We start from the raw sequence: 22,234 nt of genomic DNA on the forward strand, positions 1-22,234 counted from the left end.
GATTCCATTTTTAAATGCTTCCCCTCTCTGTGTGTTTATTGCTTGCTTGCAAGTAGAACAATAGTATAGTAAGCAGGAATTTAAGAGCAAAACTTTTTTTTCCCAAGTGTCGGATCTGCCTTTTGTTTCTTTTAACTTCCGGGCTGCCTTTTTTGTGGGGTGGGGTGGGGTGGCTTCAAAATGGCGCCCTTGCCTCCAGTCTGGACCCTCAGTAGAGCATGAAACTCTTAATCTCAGCATTGTGGGTTCGAGCCCCTCGCTGGGCAAAAGATTCCTGCGTTGCAGAGGGTTGCTCTAGACCAGTGTTTCCCAACCTTGGGCCTCCAGCTGTTTTTGGACTACAACTCCCATGATCCCTAGCTAGCAAGACCAGTGGTCAGGGATGATGGGAATTGTAGTCCGAAAACAGCTGGAGGCCCAAGGTTGGGAAACACTGGTCTAGAGCAACCCTCATGGGCTCTTCCAACTCTATGATTCTAGAATGCTGCAGGTTCTACCACCTCAGGGCCTCTATCAGCTCCTGCTGAATCTACAAACCAGGTCTCAGGCCAAGTATCAAGGACAAGCCTTGCCCACCTGGTGTCCACCAGGTATATTGGACTACCATTTCCACCATAGCCGTAGTGAAGTGGTGTCCCAAACATCTGGAATGCACCAGGTTGGCAAAAGTTAGCCTAGAGAATATAATAAGGGGTTGTTTTTGGAACCAGTGGTGCACTAGTAGGAATGATACCAAGCCTTTGGCTACCAATTGCATGTTCTTAGGGCAAACTCACATTTAGATGTCTCCCCGCCCCTCAAAAAAATACTGTTTGGGATTAGGCAGCTTGCATCCAAGAAGTGGCTTGTGTCATGTGCCCAACTTCTTGGTAGAACCCACCCACGCCCTTATTGGGAGTGACTATGGCTATTATATGACTATTCTTAGTTATCAAGGATTATTGGGGTGGGGGGGTTGGGGGAAGAGGTGTTAGCAGCCCTATCCTCTTGGGAGTTGTTTCCACCTTCCCATTCTCAGTTAGGGTCATTATTTGAAATAACTATTATTTTCCGTTTTTGTTTCTCGGAGAATTGATCTCGGGGAAACGATAACGAACGTTCCGCTGAGGGAAAAAGATTTACATTTGAGGCCCTGAGATTTATGTTGGCTCCGAATGACCTTTTCCAAAGAACTGCTGGCAGAAAATAGAGCGGGGGGGGGGGGGGAACCACTATTTGAATTTGTGCCCTCCCTCCTTCCTCCCCCCTTTTTTTGCAGAAAAGCCTTAGCAAACAGCCTGACAAATAGCCCTTTGAGCACGAAACTGCATATTTACACGCACATGCAGAGCTGCACTGGCAAATATTTTCAGAAGCCCTTTCAACACATTACCTTTAATGTCAGGTCTGATAGAAAGCTTCAGATGTGAGGGCTGTATTATCCTCTCAGTATGCAAGAGTAACTCCCATTTGCTTCGAGATGAGCGATCATACAGGCACATCAGCGCCTGCCTCACAAAGCAATGCACACCATATTGATGCTGCCCTTGTTAACAAGGAAACATCTGCCCTTCCTTCAGACATGCTTTTATCCGTGCCGTAATCAGAAGCAGTAAATGGACTACTTGGAGTCAAGTTGCTGTGTGTGGACAGATCAGCAGCCCATTGATCAAATTCGCATTTGCTTCCCTTTGACACTAGACCAGAAGCAGCAGTAGCTCCTGTAGGGCATGTAGATGCTGGAAAAAAGAGCTTCTCCTGGTCACTCCATAATCTAGACCAGGCATGTACAACAGGTAGATTGTGATCTACCAGTAGATCACTGGTAGATCATTGGCTCCCCCCAAAGAAGCTGAACTTGCCAGTTTTTAACTCTGTGAGTAGATCGCCGTCTCTTGGGAGTTGGCCACCCCTGATCTAGACATATCTGTGCTGCTGTCTGTCTATCTATCTATCTATCTATCTATCTATCTATCTATCATCTATCTATCTATCTATCTATCTATCTATCTATCTATCTGTCATCTATCTACTTACTACCTACCTACCTACCTACCTACCTACCACTTATTCAATCCCATGAATGCTATCTGTAGTTGCTGCTGCTTTCAGTCTGCAAATGTTATGCAACTGATTATGTTATCCCCTGGCTTCGTTTGCATTGCATTTCCTTTGCATTGAAACGAGCGGGTTGGAATAACGCAACGACAACGTAATTGCATATTTTACGCCACAAATCACGTGAAAAATACGCAGGTCACGTCGTTTTGCCAACCGGCGAGCCGAATGACATCGCTTTTGGTGGAAGATGAACTGCAGCGGAAGAGAAACAGTGCTGCAAACACAGTGTTACATGGGATGGGTGCGTGGGATGCATGGGGTGAAGGTGGAATGGAAAACAATGTTCTAGTACAGCCACGTGTGCATGAACAGACACACACTCTCTTAAATTCAGTTCTCCACATTTCAGCAGCAACTTGTGAAACTTCATCAGCATTTCAGTTGGTTGGCTGGCATACTGCATTGGGAAATTAGGAGAAATTTAGCGAATTTCTAAGTAGAGTTGTGTTTTGTTTGGTGCATTGGCTTGAAATTAGAATACATGGGTTTCTAATTAAAACACAAACAAAACCAAATCCCCCTCCACACCCCTAATACATACACACTTAATATACACTACACACTTGTGTGATGTGTGTGTGTGTGTGTGTGTGTATGTGCGCACACACACTACAATCCTATATTGCTGGTGGACCTCCATTCCCATCATCATTGGCCATTGGCTGTGCTGGCTGGGGTTCACTGGAGCTGGGTTCCAACCACATCTGGAGGGACACAGGTTCCCCCATCCCTGCTATATTGGTTTTAGGCCAGTTTGTTATGTTTCCCCAAAGGAACCTGGTAACAGTAGTTTGGAGATAACTCTGCAGGCAGTGAACAGGGCAAGCAGGCATTTGAAGAATGGTGCTGTGATAAGGAAACTCCCCTTTCCGTGCAAGGCCCCATGCAGAGGTGTAGCTAGAAACAGGGTTAATCCAGCTCTTCTATTCTTTATGAGATGCCGCATTGGACAAAGTGAAAGCTCTTAAGTTGTAATAAATTGCCTGCAGCAACTTGGTAAGGCTTCCAAACTGAGCAATGGTGAGGACTAGTAGTAAAGAGTAGAAGTTAAAGATAGCAAAGGAATGGGCTGGAAATTACCGTATACTGGGGTGAAGATGCTAGCCAAGGGACATAAAAGCGGTCCATTATTTTACTTTCAGTCATTTTTACTGCTCATGTTTGGCATCTAAGTTCCATTTGTACATTTGGTAAAAACACTTTAAAAAAACAACAACAACAACGTGGAGAGAAAGATTTTGTATACTGAGATGCAAAGTGACAGAAGGGCAGCTCATGTAAAATAAAATGTTTGTTTTATCAGAATTCCCCTCCTCTAAAAGGCAGTTTGTGCTAGGCAAGCTGGATTTTTCTGTGCACTCCCTTGCCTCCCTTGCTTAAATCCTAAACTCTCTGATCTTCTAAAGGCTTAATTTAAAAAAAACAAACAAACAAACCTTCAGACATATGCAAGGCTAACGTTTCTTTGAAACCAGGCAATTAAAGATATGCTGAGATTAGTCATTTCCTAGTAGGGAAATGCAGTAGTGCGTTAGAGGAAAGATAAGACTGTGAGGCCGTGGAACTGTGTTCCATAGTCCTTGGGAAAACAGAAGCCGTAATCTCAGAGGGGAGGCAGAGCTGCTTGTTGGCTGAAGCTTAGTAGCTAAAGGTAGCCTTTATCTTTCTTCCACCTTCTCCAGTAATCTGTCCAACTAAGAAGAGAGGTCCCTTGAGCTTCGTGTTGGCTCCACACAAAGCCCATGTGCCTCAATGTATGTATAGTGGGGGCGGGCGGGGGGAATCTATAAATGGCATACACTCCAAGTGTCCCGATTTTCAAGGGACAGTCCTGGAATTACGAAAGCCACCCCAGGTTCTGATTGGATCCCAGAAGGTCCTTATTTCCTCCGCCAGTGCCCCCACTGCTGAGCTCGGGAAGGAGGACGACTGCGGTGGCTCCAAAGGTGCATCCCGTTGCCTCTCCATGGCATCTCCATGGCCACCACTGCCGGCCTCCTCCCTTGGGCAGCTTGTAATGGCTGCTGGAGAGCACGCAAGGAGGAAGAGAGGCCACCACCGCCAGGGCCCTGCCCCACGTGATGAGAGGCAGGCAGAAGGCAGGACCACCCTGGGCAGGAAGAAAGGAGGAGCAGAGTGGAGCACAAGGAGTCTTGTTTTTTTTTTTAATGCTTTGTGTGTCTACGTCTAATCTTAAAGGTAAAGGTAAAGGGACCCCTGACCATTAGGTCCAGTCGCGGACGACTCTGGGGTTGCGGCGCTCATCTCGCTTTACTGGCCGAAGGAGCCGTTGTACAGCTTCCAGGTCATGTGGCCAGCATGACTAAGCTGCTTCTGGCGAACCAGAGCAGCACACGGAAACGCAGTTTACCTTCCCGCCAGAGCGGTACCTATTTATCTACTTGCACTTTGACATGCTTTCGAACTGCTAGGTTGGCAGGAGCAGGGACCGAGCAACGGGAGCTCACCCCATCGCGGGGATTCGAACCGCTGACCTTCTGATCAGCAAGCCCTAGGTGCTGTGGTTTAACCCACAACGCCTCCCGCATCCCACCACGTCTAATCTTGCCCTGTTCTAAAATTTATTTATTGGTATGTGTTTATATTTTTGTAAATCAATTGAAGAATAAAATAAAATAAGGATTTGGGGGTTTTCTCAGGACAGTAGAGGGTGCATGTGCTGTGTAGTTTTGGTGGCAATTGCCCCTCTTCTGATAGGAAATGCTCTGAAGTGCCGGGACGACAACAAAAAAAAGGGGTTGAGGAGGGTCAGTTGTGAGGAGTGAGAAATGTCCATGTTTTCACCTGAGGAATGGTGGAGAGTATGGAATGGCAGTAACATGCGCCATCTTTTGTATGGGCCTTCCTATTTCCTCTGTGAACAGAGCTGTCGGTAAAAGCATTTAGCATCTCTAATAGCATCTTGGATGCAGCTGGATTTCAACTTTTTGTGGAGAACCTGGGTTGGAAGAGGAAAAAGGCCACATTTTTGTAGGAGCTGGAAGAGTTGGGAGGAGAAAAGAATTGATGCTACTGATCCCTTGCACTGCAATCTCTGGGCCCCTTCAGACTGATGTGATGTTGCCGGCGCATTCTGCCATGCGCTCGTGACAAAATAATAACAGTGCATTAGCGGTGGATTTATTCTGCTTTCATGGGGTGCATTCAGACGTAGAGAACATTGCATTAGTTTTCCTGATTACGAGGCTACTGATTCTCTGCAGTTTTCTAATGTTCCTTTCACACTGCAGTACCTGTTGAATTACCAAACTGTGAGTTTTTGACTGAAATACAAGCATGTCATGCTAAATTTTGTTCACACAAAGTGGGCAAGGAGTGGCACGACAACAAATGTCCTACAGCCTTTACACACACACACACACACACACACACACACACACACACACACACACACACACACATTTTACTGGTTTTCAGATGAAACAGAGCTAAGAAAAGGCCTGATTTATATTTACATTTTATATTTTGACTGAAATTATGGTGCTGGAGGAGACTCTTGAGAGTCCCATGGACTGCAAGAAGATCAAACCTATCCATTCTCAAGGAAATAGGCCCTGAGTGCTCACTAGAAGGACAGATCCTGAAGTTGAGGCTCCAGTACTTTGGCCACCTCATGAGAAGAGAAGACTCCCTGGAAAAGGCCCTGATGTTGGGAAAGATGGAGGGCACAAGGAGAAGGGGACGACAAAGGATGAGATGGTTGGACAGTATTCTCGAAGCTACTAACATGAGTTTGGCCAAACTGCGGGAGGCAGTGAATGATAGGTGTGCCTGGCGTGCTCTGGTCCATGGGGTCACGAAGAGTCGGACACGACTGAACGACTGAACAACAACAACAATATTTTGTTTGTTGTTTGGTACCCAAAGCTTACATGGTGGCACACAGATGCTGCCAACAAATACAGTGGTACCTTGGTTTAAGAACAGCTTAGTTTATGAACAACTTGGTTTAAGAACACTGCACACCCGGAAGTAGGTGTTTTGGTTTGTGAACTTTGCCTTGGAATAAGAACATGTTCCGCTTCCTGTTGAGTGTGTTCCATTTGTAAATTGAGTCCCTTGCTGCTATGGGAAAGCACGCTTTGGTTTAAGAACGGTCTACTGGAATGGATTAAGTTCGTAAACCAAGGTACCACTGTAAATAAATAAAAAGCAAGGCAGTCTTACCCAGCCTGGTGCCCCCCAGATGTTTTTGACTACAACTCCCAACAATCCCAGACCAATAGGGCCAATGGCAAGGGAGGATGGGACATGTAGTCCCAAAAAAATCTGGTGAGCTCCAGGTTGGGGAAAGCTGGGCTAAGGGATTAACCCCACACTGCCCAAAAGGAAGCTACCGTATTTTCTGGCATATAAGACGACTGGGTGTATAAGATGACCCCCGACTTTTGAGATTTTCCTGGATTAAAGGTTGTTTTTTTTTTTTTTGCTTGCTTGCTTGCTGAGAGAGAAAATGCACTTCTTGGCTGGGTTTAGGGATGGACTAAATTTCACTTCTTATTTTATACATTTCTGCAAGCAGTTCCTCCCCCCCCAAAATATAATGCATATCCACATGCTGATTTCACCAATATAGGCATTTATATGCACACTTTATGCTAGCATACATATTTCTGCACGCATTGCTTGGCTGGAGAACTGCACTGGAAAATTTGGAGAAGTGCAAATTTCAAAGAACGACTTTATCTTGGTTCTTGTACTGTTTTGGAAAGTGTGGATTACATCAAGTTCACCTTTAAACAAGAACTGAAACTAATTCTTCTCCCATCCCTAGTTAGGCCACAGCAGCATTTATGTAGTACCTGGTTAATTTGAGCACCTTACACCGATCCAGTCCCACCGGCACTTGCTACCAATTAGTTTCCAGCCCAGGTTTGGGTTTTGACCTATAAAGCCTTAAACGGCTCAGGACCACAGAACCTCAAGGACTGCCTCTCTTCATATGAGCCTCCTTGGACCCTGAGACCATCATCTGAGGCCCTTCTTTGTGTGCCTCCTCCATGAGAGGTCTGGAGGGTGGCAACACAGGAACGGGTCTTTTCTGCAGTGGCTTCCTGTTTGTGGAATGCTCTCCCAGGGAGGCTTGGCTGGTGTCTTCAATATGCATCTTTAGATGTTGGACAAAAATGTTCCTCTTTAACCAGGCCTTTGGCTAATTGACATCTGATCCCCTTTTAAAATGTGTTGTGGAAGCGGGGGGATTATTGGGTTGTCTTTGTTTTTAATATGTATTCTGTGTGTGTGTGTAGTAATTTTATGTTGTGAACCATCCTGAGGTCTAAGAGTATAGGACGGTATACAAATTTAATTAAGAGAGAGAGAGAGAGAGAGAGAGAGAGAGTTGTGTTTCTGCATGTGCTGTCAGGGTATGTATGGATTTGCAGTGAATGTTATGCATGTTCGAAGGCCACCTTTGCTGCAAACACCAATTGCATACAGCTGCAAATAAAACATTTTAAGTGTGTTTTAAGCACAATATACAATGTGACACTAGATGGCGATGGGGAGCCTTATGGAGAATTCAATGTATTTTTAAATACGCTTTGAAAAAAGCATTTTCAGAACGTTTTTTTATATGTGTGTAGATTCCACCCCAGTTCTACAGAACAAGACAAATAAAAAGGAAAAAAAAAACCCAAAAAGGAGAGAAAGAAGATAACTATAAACCCCTTTAGTTACAGGTAGGTAGCCGTGTTGGTCTGCCATAGTCGAAACGAAATTAAAAAAAATTCCTTCCAGTAGCACCTTAGAGACCAACTAAGTTTGTTATTGTTTCAGTGTATCTGAAGAAGTGTGCATGCACACGAAAGCTCATACCAATAACAAACTTAGTTGGTCTCTAAGGTGCTACTGGAAGGATTTTTTTTTAAATTTTGTTTAATATAAGGCCCTTTATCATATTTATATCCTATCATTTATCCACACAGAGAGAGGTAGACCCTCCCATACCCTCCCATCGGCCACCTGAGAGCCTACTTCTTCCAAGTCTCTCACTATGGGAGACTCTTTCTACCCATTCAACCTTGAATGCCCCTCTTGGGCTGAAAAGGATTAGCCAACCCTGCTTTATGCTTTCAGATTATGCGATTCTGTCATCAAAATGTTAATTTGTGTGAGCAATTTTTATTTGCCTCTTTCACCATTTGTGAACATTTATGTCCTTCTTTACTGATGTACCAAAAGGTTCTGAATTGTCTGAGTGCAGGAAGGAGACAAATAATGATGCCCCCATGACTGGCAGCGGTGAAAAATAAGTTGTCACCCTCCACAATCATATATCTTAGGACTTAGAAGTTGGACACAAAATAGAAGACAGGCTGGTGATTAATCTGCATATGCAAATGAAAAGGGGAAAATGGGTAGCTGCTGTATTATTTTTTTGTGCTAATTACTGCAATTTCAAACCTTTGATGAATAGGCTCCCTAATGGACAGTTCTCCTCGGAGAGATGTTGCTAAGAGATTCACGACTTTCCTAACCCTGTGAAAGAGTTGCCAGGCCCTGGGGTGGGGAGGGAGGAGTGGAGAGAGAGGAACAGAACAGAGACAGAGATGCTTAGCAAGGGGGGGGGGGGGTATTTACGTTGTGTACCCCAGCACCTACCATATGCCGGATAACAGACTTTCATACAGCAAACGGTACTCAGGGCTGTCAGGCTGGTAAGACTGCACAGGCCAAAGAGAACTCCACAAAAGGCATAGAAAGTGCACATAGCATGGTTGAACAGCCACCTGGAAGGGAGAGATAACTAGGGGAAATAAATGATTTTCCCACAAGGCCTTGTGTCCCAGGCAACCCAGTCACAGAAAGAGATGCTTGAGCATCACTGGTCCAAGCAGGACTTTGCACAGCGGCCAATGACAATGATTAAAAAAAGCATCCTAATCACAGAACCGTGTGTGTTCCATGAGATATCCATCCAGCCATCCTGCAGCAGGAAAAGTTGAATTCCGCAACCTGTGTAAAATCGGTATTCAACATACAGTCCCTTGTTCTTTCCTTGTAATTTCGGAAACATAGAATCAATAAAAGGACATCGTAATTGCAACTTTGTGACATGGACCCCATACAAATTATGCACATGGAACAGATTTGCATATATATACTGCTATTGCGTGATTTAGGCTTCAATTCGAACCCTGGTTATCTGAGAGTAAGTCGTCCCAAATTCAGTAGGGCCTACTTCTGAGTAGACTTGGTTAGGATTGTTGATCCTCCCAGAAATCTGTTTCTGCTGGACAAGGAGGGCAGGAACGACCTATGGTGCCAAGGCAGCAGAACGCCACCCCCAGTCCTCTGACACAAGCCTAGTATTGTCCATGCAGTTTTACCCACAAGGATTAGACATTTGGTTTTACTTCAAAATGAAAGCCAAGATGGCCTGGATGCAGCTTTTCTGAACTTTGGCTGGATTTTGCACAGCACTTCCTAAGCACAACAAGCAAAAACTAAACACCTCTTGTCGTTAGAAAATTCTGAAATGCAGAAAATTTCTAGGTGTAGTGGAGCTCAAGCGATGGTGGTGTCAGAGCTGAACTTTCTTAAATATGGCAGATGGTTCAGATGACCCATTTAGATTTAAGAAACATACAGTTGGATCCAGTTGTTAGCAGAGTGGTCTTACGAACCATTCCAAAGGGTGGAAAGTGGGTCAAACTATGTCATGAAAATTCCAGAAGGGTCCAATTTGGGGGAAATATGCAGACTTAAGAACAGAAATCCATACCGTTTTCATTTTGAGGTTGATAGTACTTTTGGGGTGGGAAATGCAAATGGGGGGGGGGAGAGAGCTAACCCAATTTATGCCCTACAGCACCTACCCAAATTGCCCCCCCCTTTTCAAGAATGAAAAAGATGCTGGGAGCTTCAAACATGGAGCTCTCATGCCAAATGTAGTTTGGCCCTGATGCAACATCATCGCTGAAGCTAAGCCAAAGAGGAACCTGATCGCTGCTTGGAGAGGAAGGGCTGTAGCTAAGTGATACAGACTCTGCTTCACATGCAGAAAGTCACAGGTTCAATCCCTGACGTCACATACAGGTATTAGGAGCAACTGCTGTCAATTGGTACGGAAAACAACAACAACAATTTATTATTTATACCCCGCCCACCAATCAAATATTAAAAACACAATACAGCATTAAACATTAAAACTTCCCTAAACAGGGCTGCCTTCAGATGTCTTTTAAAAGAAGGATAGTTGCTTATTTCCTTGACATCTGATGGGAGGGCGTTCCACAGGGCAGACACCGCCACCGAGAAGGCCCTCAGCCTGGTTTCCTGTAACCTCACTTCCCGCAGTGAGGGAACTGCCAGAAGACCCTCGGTGCTGGATCTGTGTCCGGGCTGAATTATGGGGGTGGAGATGCTCCTTCAGGTATACAGGACCAAGGCCGTTTAGGGCTTTAAAGGTCAGCACTAACACTTTGAATTGTGCTCGGAAATGTACTGGGACAAGACTGAGCCAGACCTAGCTTATTAACCGCTCTGAGCTTTTGAAATGAAAGAGTGGAACCCAAGGATGCAACCCCATGACCAAATGAGCAAAGCAAGCTACCTGTGTGCAAAGAAGGATGGCGTGGCCAGAGGGAAGAGGGTTGCGGTCATGCCCACATCGCTGATGGCAAGGTTCACGATGAAGAATTCGGCAGGTTTCAGGACGGCTCTCTTCCGATAAGCTACCAGCAGCAGGAGAGAGTTTCCAAAGAGAGAGACTACACCTGTGGGAAAAGAAAAGAGTGAGCCGTACTAAATTCCACGTTCAGTGGCTGGAGAAAGAATGGGACAAAGGTGTGTCATAGCTACATCCACTTGCAAATACCTGGCTGAGTTGCAATACCCAGTATGCACATGCGTTCTACATATTATTGTACATATGCTACTTATTTATTACCATTGTTTCTGCTAGTAGTATTATTTAGGGCAGTTTCCCCCCAACCACTGTAGAAGTAGGGTGCTGAACTAGATCATAGAACCATAGAATTGTAGACTTGGAAGGGACCCTAAGGATCATCTAGTCCAGCCCCCCTTGTAAGGTAGGAACATGCAGCTGTCTCATATGGGGATCGAACCTGCAACCTTGGTGTTACCAGTGCCAAACTCTATCCAACTGAGCTACCCAAATCCTGATCACTGGCTATGCTGGCGAGGGCTAGTGAGACTTGCAGTTCAATATCATTTGTAAGACCACCCAGCAGCACTTTTTTCACATTGTCTCCCCCTTAATGTCAGTGATGCATAGGGGTATTTTGAGCCGGAATAATGCCCCGTGTGGTTTGAATAGCAGAATCTGACCTTCATGCTGAGAAAGCAGGAGACGCTGTTTTCAGCTGGGTTTCATCCTACAAGCTTGAGAGCGGCGGTGTCCAATTCCTCCCCCCCCCAATGTCCGTCGTCCCCCCCCCCACCTTCCTGGCAATCTTCCTCACATATAGATCTGCTTTCTACAATAATATATTGTGTGCACAAAATAAACAGGAGAAGGAACATTGTGGAGATTATGCAAAATCCAACAGGGGCTGCAGGGACAAGCTGTTCTTTTGTTTGAACATAGTTGAGACAACAGTGGTAATTAAAATTTAATGCCCTGGATTTTCCTTTTCTATTAAGTCATGCTAATTTCATTTAAAAAGAGTTTTCCTGTGTAACCATCAAAGAGATCCTGATTACTCCAAGGGCAGGCTATGGGCGATTGGAATGACTTCTTGATAGATTAGCTTGCAAATTAAATATTATGATAACAGTAACATGCTGGAGGTGTAGAACGGCCTCGATAGCCAGTTTTCCTGTGCCAAGTCTTCTGTGGCCCTAGGACAGTGGTAGCCAACATGGCGCCCTCCAGATATTTTGGGGCTCCCACCAGCCAGTAACTATCAATGGTCATGGATGATGAGATTTTTCCTGTAACGTAGAGCATAATATCTGGTCAGGTTCCCTGGAGGAAGCCTGCCGAACAAACTGTCACCATGAAAGCATGGATATTGCCAGACCAGCTCAAAACATCAGGATAATTGCTAAGGTTTGGCTTGATGGTCAAGGACAAAGCCATAATTTAGGGCAGTGGTAGTCACAAGGTAGCCAGAGGGGGATCTCCAGCAAATGGCAATGGCTTCTCAAGAAACTTCCTGCACAAATACTACTATGTCTATCTTGCAGCCACAGACTTATTCCAACTTGGCACCGACAGCGTAATGCAAAACTGATGCCGAGTTATTCCTGGCAAATGAGTGCTAGTTATTTAGAGCACTTCTGTGTGACACTTTTGGAAAGTGTTTTGAAAGTGCATTAGATGCAGTTCTGGGATCCTCCGACACAAAAGATCGGAGGTGTTGGTGGAGTGCTGATTTCCACCAGAGCCTACAAGCCCTTTGAGGTCCACAGCAAAGAAGGCAATTGGTCCAGTGAGTCATGCCATGACCTCCACTTGCAGCACTAATATGCAGACGGCGGCCATGGTTTTGACATACAAACCCACATTTTCTTCTTCTTTAATTAGAAATGCATGGCATTAATGCGCAGAAAGTGGAATTAAGTAATTAGGCTTCTTTTGAACCCCTGCTTTCGTTTTTAAAAGAGGTAGTGGAATAGAATTCCTAGTAGTTACAGATGGGGCTCCAGGACTAATATAGCTCTTTACTCCTTCCAGAACAGATGATACATAATAGGGCTTGCTTTTTTTTAAAGCATGGCACATTTAGACAAAATAAAAGAAGTTATTCAGATTTATCCAATTTGCATACTTTATGCAGGTTGCAGAATTTAGCTTTGCTAGCTGCAGAATTTGGAGTTGGAGTTTTCTTTTATTTGAAAGATGAGAAATACACATAGCCTTGATCAGAGGGCATGGGAGGCAACTCCTTTGCCCCCCCTAAAATATTTGAGGAAGCTCCCCCCCCCCAGTTGATGGGCATTGCCATTCAAATGTTGTGCATGCACCATGTTATGTGATCAATTATGTGGGGCAGGGCTTACCTGCCCCCCCATATCTTATTCAAGTTGGCACCACTATCAACTGAGTGTGTACGAGGAAATATTCTTCCAGTATGTTCTATATGAAGGTATGTTAACATTCATGAACATTGGTACACTTAAGTATTCTTGTGACTCATGCAATGAAATGTTTTCCACACCCCATTTTGCAGTCTTCTGGTTTAGGAGTAAAAAGTGAGAACGTGAGAGCATGGGACAGATTTGACTGCATCTCCAGGCCCAGAGCACTTGCCTGATAAGACACCCAGGTTGATCCCTTCATTTTCCAAGTTATTTTTGCCAAGGGACCATCAATCCCCTTTCACTCTGACAGCAGTGATCCCTTTTTCAGTGCATCATTAAGCATCTCCAGGAAGCAGACAGGTCTGACACTGATTAATTTCCCCTGCTGCCTTTGGAAGCCTGAAACAGACAAGTCCCCGGCAAGGCAGATGGCTGGGATCGTGTGTATCGAGTTTCTGTTCTCGTGCCGCACTGTTAGCCCAGTGCTGAGAGTGGCTGAAGTAGATTTACCCCGCTTTTGGAACTGTGACCAGGATCACAGCCTGTGAAAGCCGGGTGAGGGTGTTCACTTACATGTCACACGCGCTAAAAAGGAAACGCAACACCAGAAAGAGTGCAGAAGGGGGCACAGATTTGCATAAAATGTGAATGTTGCCATTTATATGCATGGATGCAAATTTAGAAATAATTACTATAATTTAAATAGAAATAGAATACATTTCACCATAGTGGGGGGAACTGCAACCAGGTGTCCTGTGTGTCTGCTCAGTCTGATTTCCAGGTGCAAACAAGACCCTTTTCTCCCTTCTTGTGGTTATTTACCCTATACCATACCTGGTACCTGGCAAAGCATCCTTCCAACAGCCCCCTGTTGCTAATAATAATAATAATAATAATAATAATAATAATAATAATAATAATAATAATAGAATCACACACACACACCCTATCTGGCTGAGTTTCCACTGGGCGGCTCCCAACAGAATATTAAAAACACAATAAAACATCAAACGTTAAACAGGACTGCCTTCAGATGTCTTCTAAATGTCAGGTAGTTGTTTATTTCCTTGACATCTGGTGGGAGGGCATTCCACAGGGCGGGCGCCACTACCGAGAAGGCCCTTTGCCTGGTTCCCTGTGACCTCACTTTTCACAGAAGGCCCTCGGAGCTGGACCTCAGTGTCTGGGCTGAACAATGGGGGTGGAGAGGCTCCTTCAGGTATACTGGGCCAAGACTGCTTAGGGCTTTAAAGGTCAGCACCAACACTTTGAATTGTGCTCGGAAATGTACTGGCAACCATTGAAGATCTAGCCCCATGTAGAGCACATTGCAGTAGTCCAAGCGGGAGATGACTAGAGGATGCACCACTCTGGTGAGACAGTCTGCGGGCAGGTAGGGTCTCAGCCTGCGTACCAGATGGAGCTGGTAGACAGCTGCCTTGGACACAGAGTTGACTTGCATGCCAGGGAGACTAGATTGAACACTCCACAATGACATAATGATTTTCTGTATGCAGGGAAATGAGCCAGAAGAGCAGACTTAGTATAGTAGACAACACCACCTTGAAATTTAAGGAACACCCAATGGGGCTCCAGTCAAGGAGGTGGGGCTGCATCTCAAGCCCTGGGATAAGAGAGACAGTCAATGGCTGCATAGACCCAATACAATTAAAGCACATTCCCCACCCCCACCCCAAAGAATCCTAGGAATTGTAGTTTTTGTAAGGGTGCTGGGAATCGTAGCTCAGTGAGGGGTGAACTACAGTTCCCAGAATTTGTTGTGGGTGGTGGTGGAATGTGCTTTAAACGTATGATGTGTATGCAGCCTTAGTCTTTCATTCCTTCCATTTGGGCCTAACCAGATGTGCTGAAGGAAATCTGAACAGGATCTCTTGTGTGGTTTTAAAAGTGTTAGCAGCAGCAGCAGCAGCAGCAGAATTCAGCTCTGGAATAGCTGCACCGCTGTAATGTGAGGTGCAACTTATAGCACTCCTCTGGGTGGCCTCTGTGATCATGCTGGGAAATAAGGACTCAGACGGTCCCTTAAAGTATCCTGGCCCCAAGTTGTTCAGCGATTTGTACATTAAGACAAGGGCCTTGGTACAATTCCTATAATTTCAGTGGGGTTGATGGGGAGTCAAGAGTCCAGCAGCAGGGAGACAGCTTCCCCATCCTTGCTTTGAATTAAAAATAATACCTATATCCAGTGCCAGGATTTTAATTCCCAAGAGGTTTCCAGTTTTGGATTCCTGCCTCAGGTAGCATTTCCCTGACACGTGAAGCTGTGGTGGAATCTCGTGACCAGAGCCAAACAGCAAAGCACTTCCAAGCAATAAAAATAACGCTGGTTCAAGCAAACCCCAAGGTCCCCGCAACATCGCCATGCTAGATCTGCTGGTAGCTTGCAGGTTTTCGCACCAAGCTACGTCTCTCCCCTTCCCTACTCTTACCAAAGAGAGTGTAGAGGCTTCCAAAAACCAGGTCTTCTCCTTCAGATAAGGTTGACAGGAATGCTGAGGAACTGGAGGCATTTTCCATCTGCAAAAAAAGGGGGGGGAGAGAAAATGCAAGTCAGGATGAATTTGGGTTAGCCGCTGAGCCTTTGGTATGTGTCTCCTCCAGAGAACAGGACGGCTGTCGGGAAAGATGGCATGACTTTGGCCATGTGCCTTTTTTTGCAGGCTGCTGCCAAAGCAAAGTCAACTGCCGGAGCTCTGAGCATGTTGCTATGAAGAAGGGAGCCGACAGTTCCTATAGCTGGTGCCGATGCAACTTGGACTGTGCGTTGGGTTGATAATGGGATTGGGCTGGTCCGCCAGGCTCCCAGTAATCCCACTTGATTACAGGCTGGCACATTTAATTACAGATCGTGCTGATTAGCTGCTGAGTAATACTTTCTTCTCCTCCTTAAGTTTTTTTATTTAAGTACTTTACAGTAAGAAAAGGCCACTTAGCAGGTCCAGCTGTTACGCTTCTATCAATACTATTTGCCGAGGATGTTGTGAGATTCTGATCTCCCCGGCTTGCGGCTCCTCTGGGGACTGCCAGTTTGAGCCTTAATGCTAATTGCAACGGGCTTTGCCAGCTTAATCACAACAGGAGCAGCCAAAGATTACATTTTCCGCCAGGTTCCAGGCTGTCTCTGCGTCAGGTCCAGTTTAAATGACAAATTAAAGCAAGCTGGCAAATAAAGACATGCAGCGTACTAGTCCACATTTTTATTGGCCTGTTTACCGTTTTCGCTTGCCTGTACATTGGTTATTTGCAATGCAACAACAGCCTAAAAGGAGAAACAAAACAAAACAAAACTACTAGTTCTCTCTTAAATGTTCAACTGTTTCTTAGTTTCGTCAACTGGAGGCCACTTCCCCCCAGCTACAATGGCTTCTGACACCTGCGATATGTCTTTGTAGGACCTAACTTACGTGACTGCAAGCTGTTTTAAATTGTTTTTAACATTGTGTTTTAATTGTAACTTTTCCTGGGAGCAGTACATTTTTTTCAGGGGGTACTCCAGGGTACGCAGTAAAGTGGTACCTTGGTTCTCGAACTTAATCCGTTCCGGGAGTCCATTAGACTCCCGAAACCATTCAAAAACCAAGGTGTGGTTTCCGATTGGCTGCAGGACCTTCCTGCACTCAAGGGCAAGCCAAGTCAAACGTTCGGCTTCCGAAAAAATGTTTGCAAACCGGAACCCTTACTTCCGGGTTTGAAGCGTTCAGGAGCCAATTTGTTCGGCAACTAAGCCGTTCGGGAAACAAGGCTTGACTATACCGGCACCTCTTTTTTATTATTAGTATTGAAAAGTGTTGCGCTTACTGTAACAACTTCAAGGTGAGTCCTGGCACCTATTTTTCTGGGGGGAAAGAACTCCCTGGGACCTTAGAGTGAAGAGTGAGTAAATAGTAATAAGGAGGTGGAGAAGGAAGAGCAGGGACTGATTACATATATGAAAGAATATTTGCAGTTTGGAACCTGGGCATGCAAAGTGGGCGTGGAGAATCTGTGGTCTCCAGATGTTGTCTGACTGCAACTCCTATGCTGACTGGGGCTGATGGGAGTTGGAGCCCAACGACATCTGGAGGCCACAGATTTCCCATCCCTGGTCCAAAGGAGCACCTACTGCCCCATGAACCTGTCCAGATATTAAGGACATCTTCTGAGGTCCTTCTTCAAGTGTCCCCTTCTTCTGAGGTTCAATGAGTGGCAGCAAGGGAATAGGCCTTTCAGTGGTGGATGGATCCCGTATGTATCTGCTTGGCTACTGAGATCAGCTGGGGAGGCATGACTCCAAGTGGCCTCATTTTTTAAGGCAAGGTTGGTAGCTACCAGTGGACAAAGAGCAGCTGGAAAGAGTGCGGGGCTGCCGCTTTTGTGCCCTATCTGCAAGTTTCCAGAACATCTGGTTGGCTACTGTTGTAGATGGACTTTTAGTCTGATCCGGCAAAGATCTGCTTTTAAAACCCAGTTGGACATTCTGGCATTTGTTTCTGAGTCGACTTGCACAGAATTGAGCTGCCCAAATCTCTTAACTGAATGGGAGAGGGAAAGGAGGCCTTTGTGATGTAACTTTGGTTTTGACAGAACAGAACAGTTTTTGGCTCTGTATGGTTTCACATCTGTGACGCAGAAGTGTTGCACAACGTCCAGTGGAGGAAAGGTTTGCTGTAAAACATAATCCAAGGCTCAAGAGAATGGAGATGTGAGGGCTCTTGCTCTCTTTTTGCTTCCTCCAACCTGGAGCAAACAGCTTATTGAAGGGCTTTCCATTGGTTTACTTTCATTAAACTGAAAGATGTGAACTAATCTTTGTTGGCTTCCTTAGAACCGAGACGAAAAGAGTTTTACTCAGAAAAAAAACAACTTAACAAGGTAATCCTTAGGTTCTACCCATGCACGTCCTCCAACATTACAAAACCATCAACAAATAATAACAATTAAGGAAGCTATCCTTAATTGGAAGGATGTAACCTAGTGCTGGTCAGCACTCTACATGCAGTGAGTTGGGATAGGGACAATTTGATAATTTCCCTTTTAGTGCAATACTTTTTTTATTCCCCCTATCTCTAGGGATGGATGAACCTGGCAATTTCGGCTGCTCACTTTCCCAGTCTGAAGTTCAGTTCTGCACATTTCCACATCGGTTTGTAATTTTTTTAAATTATTTTTAAATCCCCTAATTTACACAGTTCTGTACTGTTGCATGCTGCCCCAATCTCTGAGCGGTGCAAGATTTCAGGGGTTGCAGGCTCTTAACAAGGCTTCATGTTTCCTTTTGGAAATGAGGCACAGCGGAGACTGTGGTGTCTTGGTGATATATGGTTTATTTACACATATATGCAACCTGGGCCTACGATGGAGGGGTTCACAGCATCAACACCCCAAGAAGGTCTTGTTTCTCCCATAGCTGCAGCCATAGCCTTTCTCTCCCTCTCTCTGCCTTTCCAGCCGGCAGCCTTTTCCTCTACCTCATAGCACACATAACTCGACCCTCGACTCTGGCCTTTTGCCTTTCTACCTAACAGAGACTTGGGGGAGGGGGGCCCACCCATTTACCCTCTGGCACAGAACCACTTCTTTGTTTCCCTTAATGGCTCATACTTAGGCTAGCCTGGCTATTCCAAGCAACTGAATCGGTGCTGGAATTAGAAGGGCCTCACATACGGTCTACTTCCTCCCCTCTGAACTGGTATGGCGCCCACAAACTCACAACACTATATATGCATTTGGATGTGCACTTCATCTCAGCGCACGAATTTCAGTACATCTTACTTGGCTGGAGAAAGACACTGCAAAATTCGTGAAAGTGCGAATTCAAAGAAATGTGAATTTTGAAGGATGGCTGTCTTTCAGTTGACATATTGTTTCAGAAATTGAAACTCTTCTTATGTGTTTGGGAAAGAGCCACAGCTTAATGGCATTATGGTATCCATTGACAAATCAGGGATCACCAGTGATTACCTTTTTAGTGTATCACACAAAAAAGAGGTCAGAAGAAAGCAGATTTAATTAGAAATACCAAACATCTCACCATAGGATGGAATCCTGTGACAAAGTGACCAGCATACCTGCTCAGTCTACTGACCAGGTGTGAACTTTGAATGGGCAACTTCAAGGCCGCTGTTGCTCTCCCTTCTCTCTGTGTATTTTTTTTAAAAAAATCTTTAAACTCTGCTTGTACTGGGCAGCCCTTCAAATAGAGGACTGTCCTATGTAAAGTAAGATGCATGGCTACCATTGATTGCATTTAGTCCTTTGCATCTCCAGTTTAAAAGACCTTGCATTGTGGGGGAAGCCTCCACCTGTAACTGTGATGATCCACTGTCAGACTAGATAATTTTGAGCCAAATGGACCAATGCTGTAACTCACAAGAAGCATCCCACTATATGTATCCAAAAAATCAAAGGTGCCTAAGGTTAAATCCTATACCTGGTTACCTGGCAGTGAGCCCTATTTAAACTGCGTAGAACTGCATTCATCATGCATTCATCTTGTGAAAGGCTGGACTCGATGAATCCCAAAGCGGAATTAAGATTGCTGGAAGAAATATCAACAACCTCAGATATGCAGATGACACAACTTTGATGGCAGAAAATGAGGAGGAATTAAAGAACCTCTTAATGAGGGTGAAAGAGGAGAGTGCAAAATATGGTCTGAAGCTCAACATCAAAAAAACTAAGATCATGGCCACTGGTCCCATCACCTCCTGGCAAATAGAAGGGGAAGAAATGGAGAGATTTTACTTTCTTGGGCTCCATGATCACTGCAGATGGTGACAGCAGCCACGAAATTAAAAGACGCCTGCTTCTTGGGAGAAAAGCAATGACAAACCTAGACAGCATCTTAAAAAGCAAAGACATTACCTTGCCGACAAAGGGCCGTATAGTTAAAGCTATGGTTTTCCCAGTAGTGATGTATGGAAGTGAGAGCTAGACCATGAAGAAGGCTGATTGCCGAAGAATTGATGCTTTTGAATTATGGTGCTGGAGGAGGCTCTTGAGAGTCCCATGGACTGCAAGAAGATCAAACCTATCCATTCTGAAGGAAATCAGCCCTGAGTGCTCACTGGAAGGACTGATCCTGAAGCTGAGGCTCCAATACTTTGGCCACCTCATGAGAAGAGAAGACTCCCTGGAAAGGACCCTGATGTTGGGAAAGATTGAGGGCACTAGGAGAAGGGGAAGACAGAGGATGAGATGGTTGGACAGTGTTCTCGAAGCTGCTAACATGAGTTTGATGGCCTGGAAGCAATTCTCTTGATGCTAACTTTTCACATAAAAATTGCTTTGTGGCTAGAAGACCTGGATCTGAACTTGTTGAAAGGTCATTCAGACTTAGCGAATGGGAGCTTCCACCCTACCCACCCACCAGTGAAAATAAGCAGGCAATCCCCCAAACCAATCTGGATTGGGACTGCATTGGAGCTCAGGTCTAAAGGCCCCTACTCCCCACACCAGGGTTGCGATCCAGATTAGAGGTCGCCAATCACACAAATGCTAAATCGTGTGGATGTTGTGTACAGGGCTTTTTATTCAGTCAGAACTCACCAGAACTCATTTCCAGCACCTCTCAGGTGGGTGCCATTGCCATTATAAGAGAACAAGGGAGGAGTTTATAGTGAATTCCGGCACCTCCTTTTCTAGAAAAATAGTGTCTACTTTTGCACTTAGTTATAGTAGAGTACTGGAATTGGAAGGGTTGTGCCAAAGTCTTCAGAGAAAATAAATGTGTATATTGAGGAAGGATTGGAACGAACCCTTATCCCTGACATCTAAGTGTAGATGATGTATGTAATGCTGTTGTTGATGATGAGGATAAAACAAATAAAGAGGAAACTACCAAGCAGAAAACGTATGTCCTGTTATGGTCAATGGCCGAAACAAATCGACGGAGCTGAATCAAATAGCAGATGTTCCTCTAATTGAGAACACTTAAAGTTATTATTCCAGTACAAAACGAAAGAGACCCATCTCTGCAACAGTTCATTCCAATTTCCATTTCCACCTCAAACTCCAAAATCAGAAAAGCATGTAGGAGGATAGTATACAAGCAACATCCGTGCAAGGATTTGCACTTGTTCAATGGGACTTTCCCTCTTCTCCCCCCCCCCGCACGCCTCCCCTGTTGTTGTTGTTGTTGTTCAGTCATTCAGTCGCGTCCGACTCTTCGTGACCCCATGGACCAGAGCACGCCAGGCACGCCTATCCTTCACTGCCTCTCGCAGTTTGGCCAAACTCATGTTAGTAGCTTCAAGAACACTGTCCAACCATCTCATCCTCTGTCATCCCCTTCTCCTTGTGCCCTCCATCTTTCCCAGCATCAGAGACGCCTCCCCTACCATCGCCAAATCTGCTCTGGAAGGCTGGGGGATTTAGGGGGCACCCAAGAGGAGGAGGAGGAGGGATGGGGGAAATACTGTTGTGCAAGCAGGAATCCACCTGCTGGCATGATGTGTTAGTTGGATCCTATCCTGAGTCTTCTATATGTGGGCCCTTAAGGAAGGCGTCTAATTTTCTATATGCAGGACTGGAAGGTTGTGTGCATGGAGAAGCACTGAATTATAATGTTGTTGTATTTTGCTGCTTTCTGCTGCTTTTACGGGATGTCACCAGCTGCCTTGCGTTCCTTTGTTGCAAAAAGGTGGGGTAAGTTTATTTCACTACAAGAGAGGAAGAAAACCTACCTGCGCTTGAAGGCCCTGACACAGTTACAGTGAGAATTCCCATTACAATGGAGCAAGTTAATTGTGACTGTGGCATTTCTCTCAAGGGCCCTGTGGCTGCTGTGCAGAATGTAAGATGCCTTTGTTTCAACATGACCTTAATTCATTTGCCTTCAACCTGGCCCTATATGCTGCCCAATGCCTTAATGACCCACCAGGCACTTTTGGACTACAACTCCCATCAGCCCCAGGCAGCATGGCCAATAGTGAGAGATGCTGGGAGTTGGAGTCTGACGCCGTATGAGGCCACTCCGTATGTAAGGATATTGAAGGTGCCTAGCACAACCCACTCTGCTCATTTGATTTAGTGACGTATTTCTATATTCCATGAATAATAGCAACAACAATAAGGTGGTGTAGGGAAAACAAACAAAAGTTACATAAAATGACAACTCAGA

General features: G+C 45.1%; 1 protein-coding gene across 1 annotated transcript in view; it reads right to left on the bottom strand.

Annotated features, from left to right (window-relative positions):
* The window catches only part of LOC117048991 (opsin-5-like), a 60,455-nt gene that overhangs the window by 6,880 nt on the left and 31,341 nt on the right, over positions 1-22,234 (bottom strand). The window contains exons 2-4 of the mRNA XM_033153520.1: positions 15,564-15,651; positions 10,679-10,841; positions 8,725-8,852 (exon numbers count right to left, since the gene is read on the bottom strand). Of these exons, the coding sequence (XP_033009411.1) occupies positions 8,725-8,852; positions 10,679-10,841; positions 15,564-15,651 (379 nt within the window). The remainder of the gene's footprint in view (positions 1-8,724; positions 8,853-10,678; positions 10,842-15,563; positions 15,652-22,234) is intronic.

This window comes from Lacerta agilis, chromosome 6, assembly GCF_009819535.1.
Source record: "Lacerta agilis isolate rLacAgi1 chromosome 6, rLacAgi1.pri, whole genome shotgun sequence".
In the NCBI taxonomy this organism is placed as follows: Eukaryota; Metazoa; Chordata; class Lepidosauria; order Squamata; family Lacertidae; genus Lacerta; species Lacerta agilis.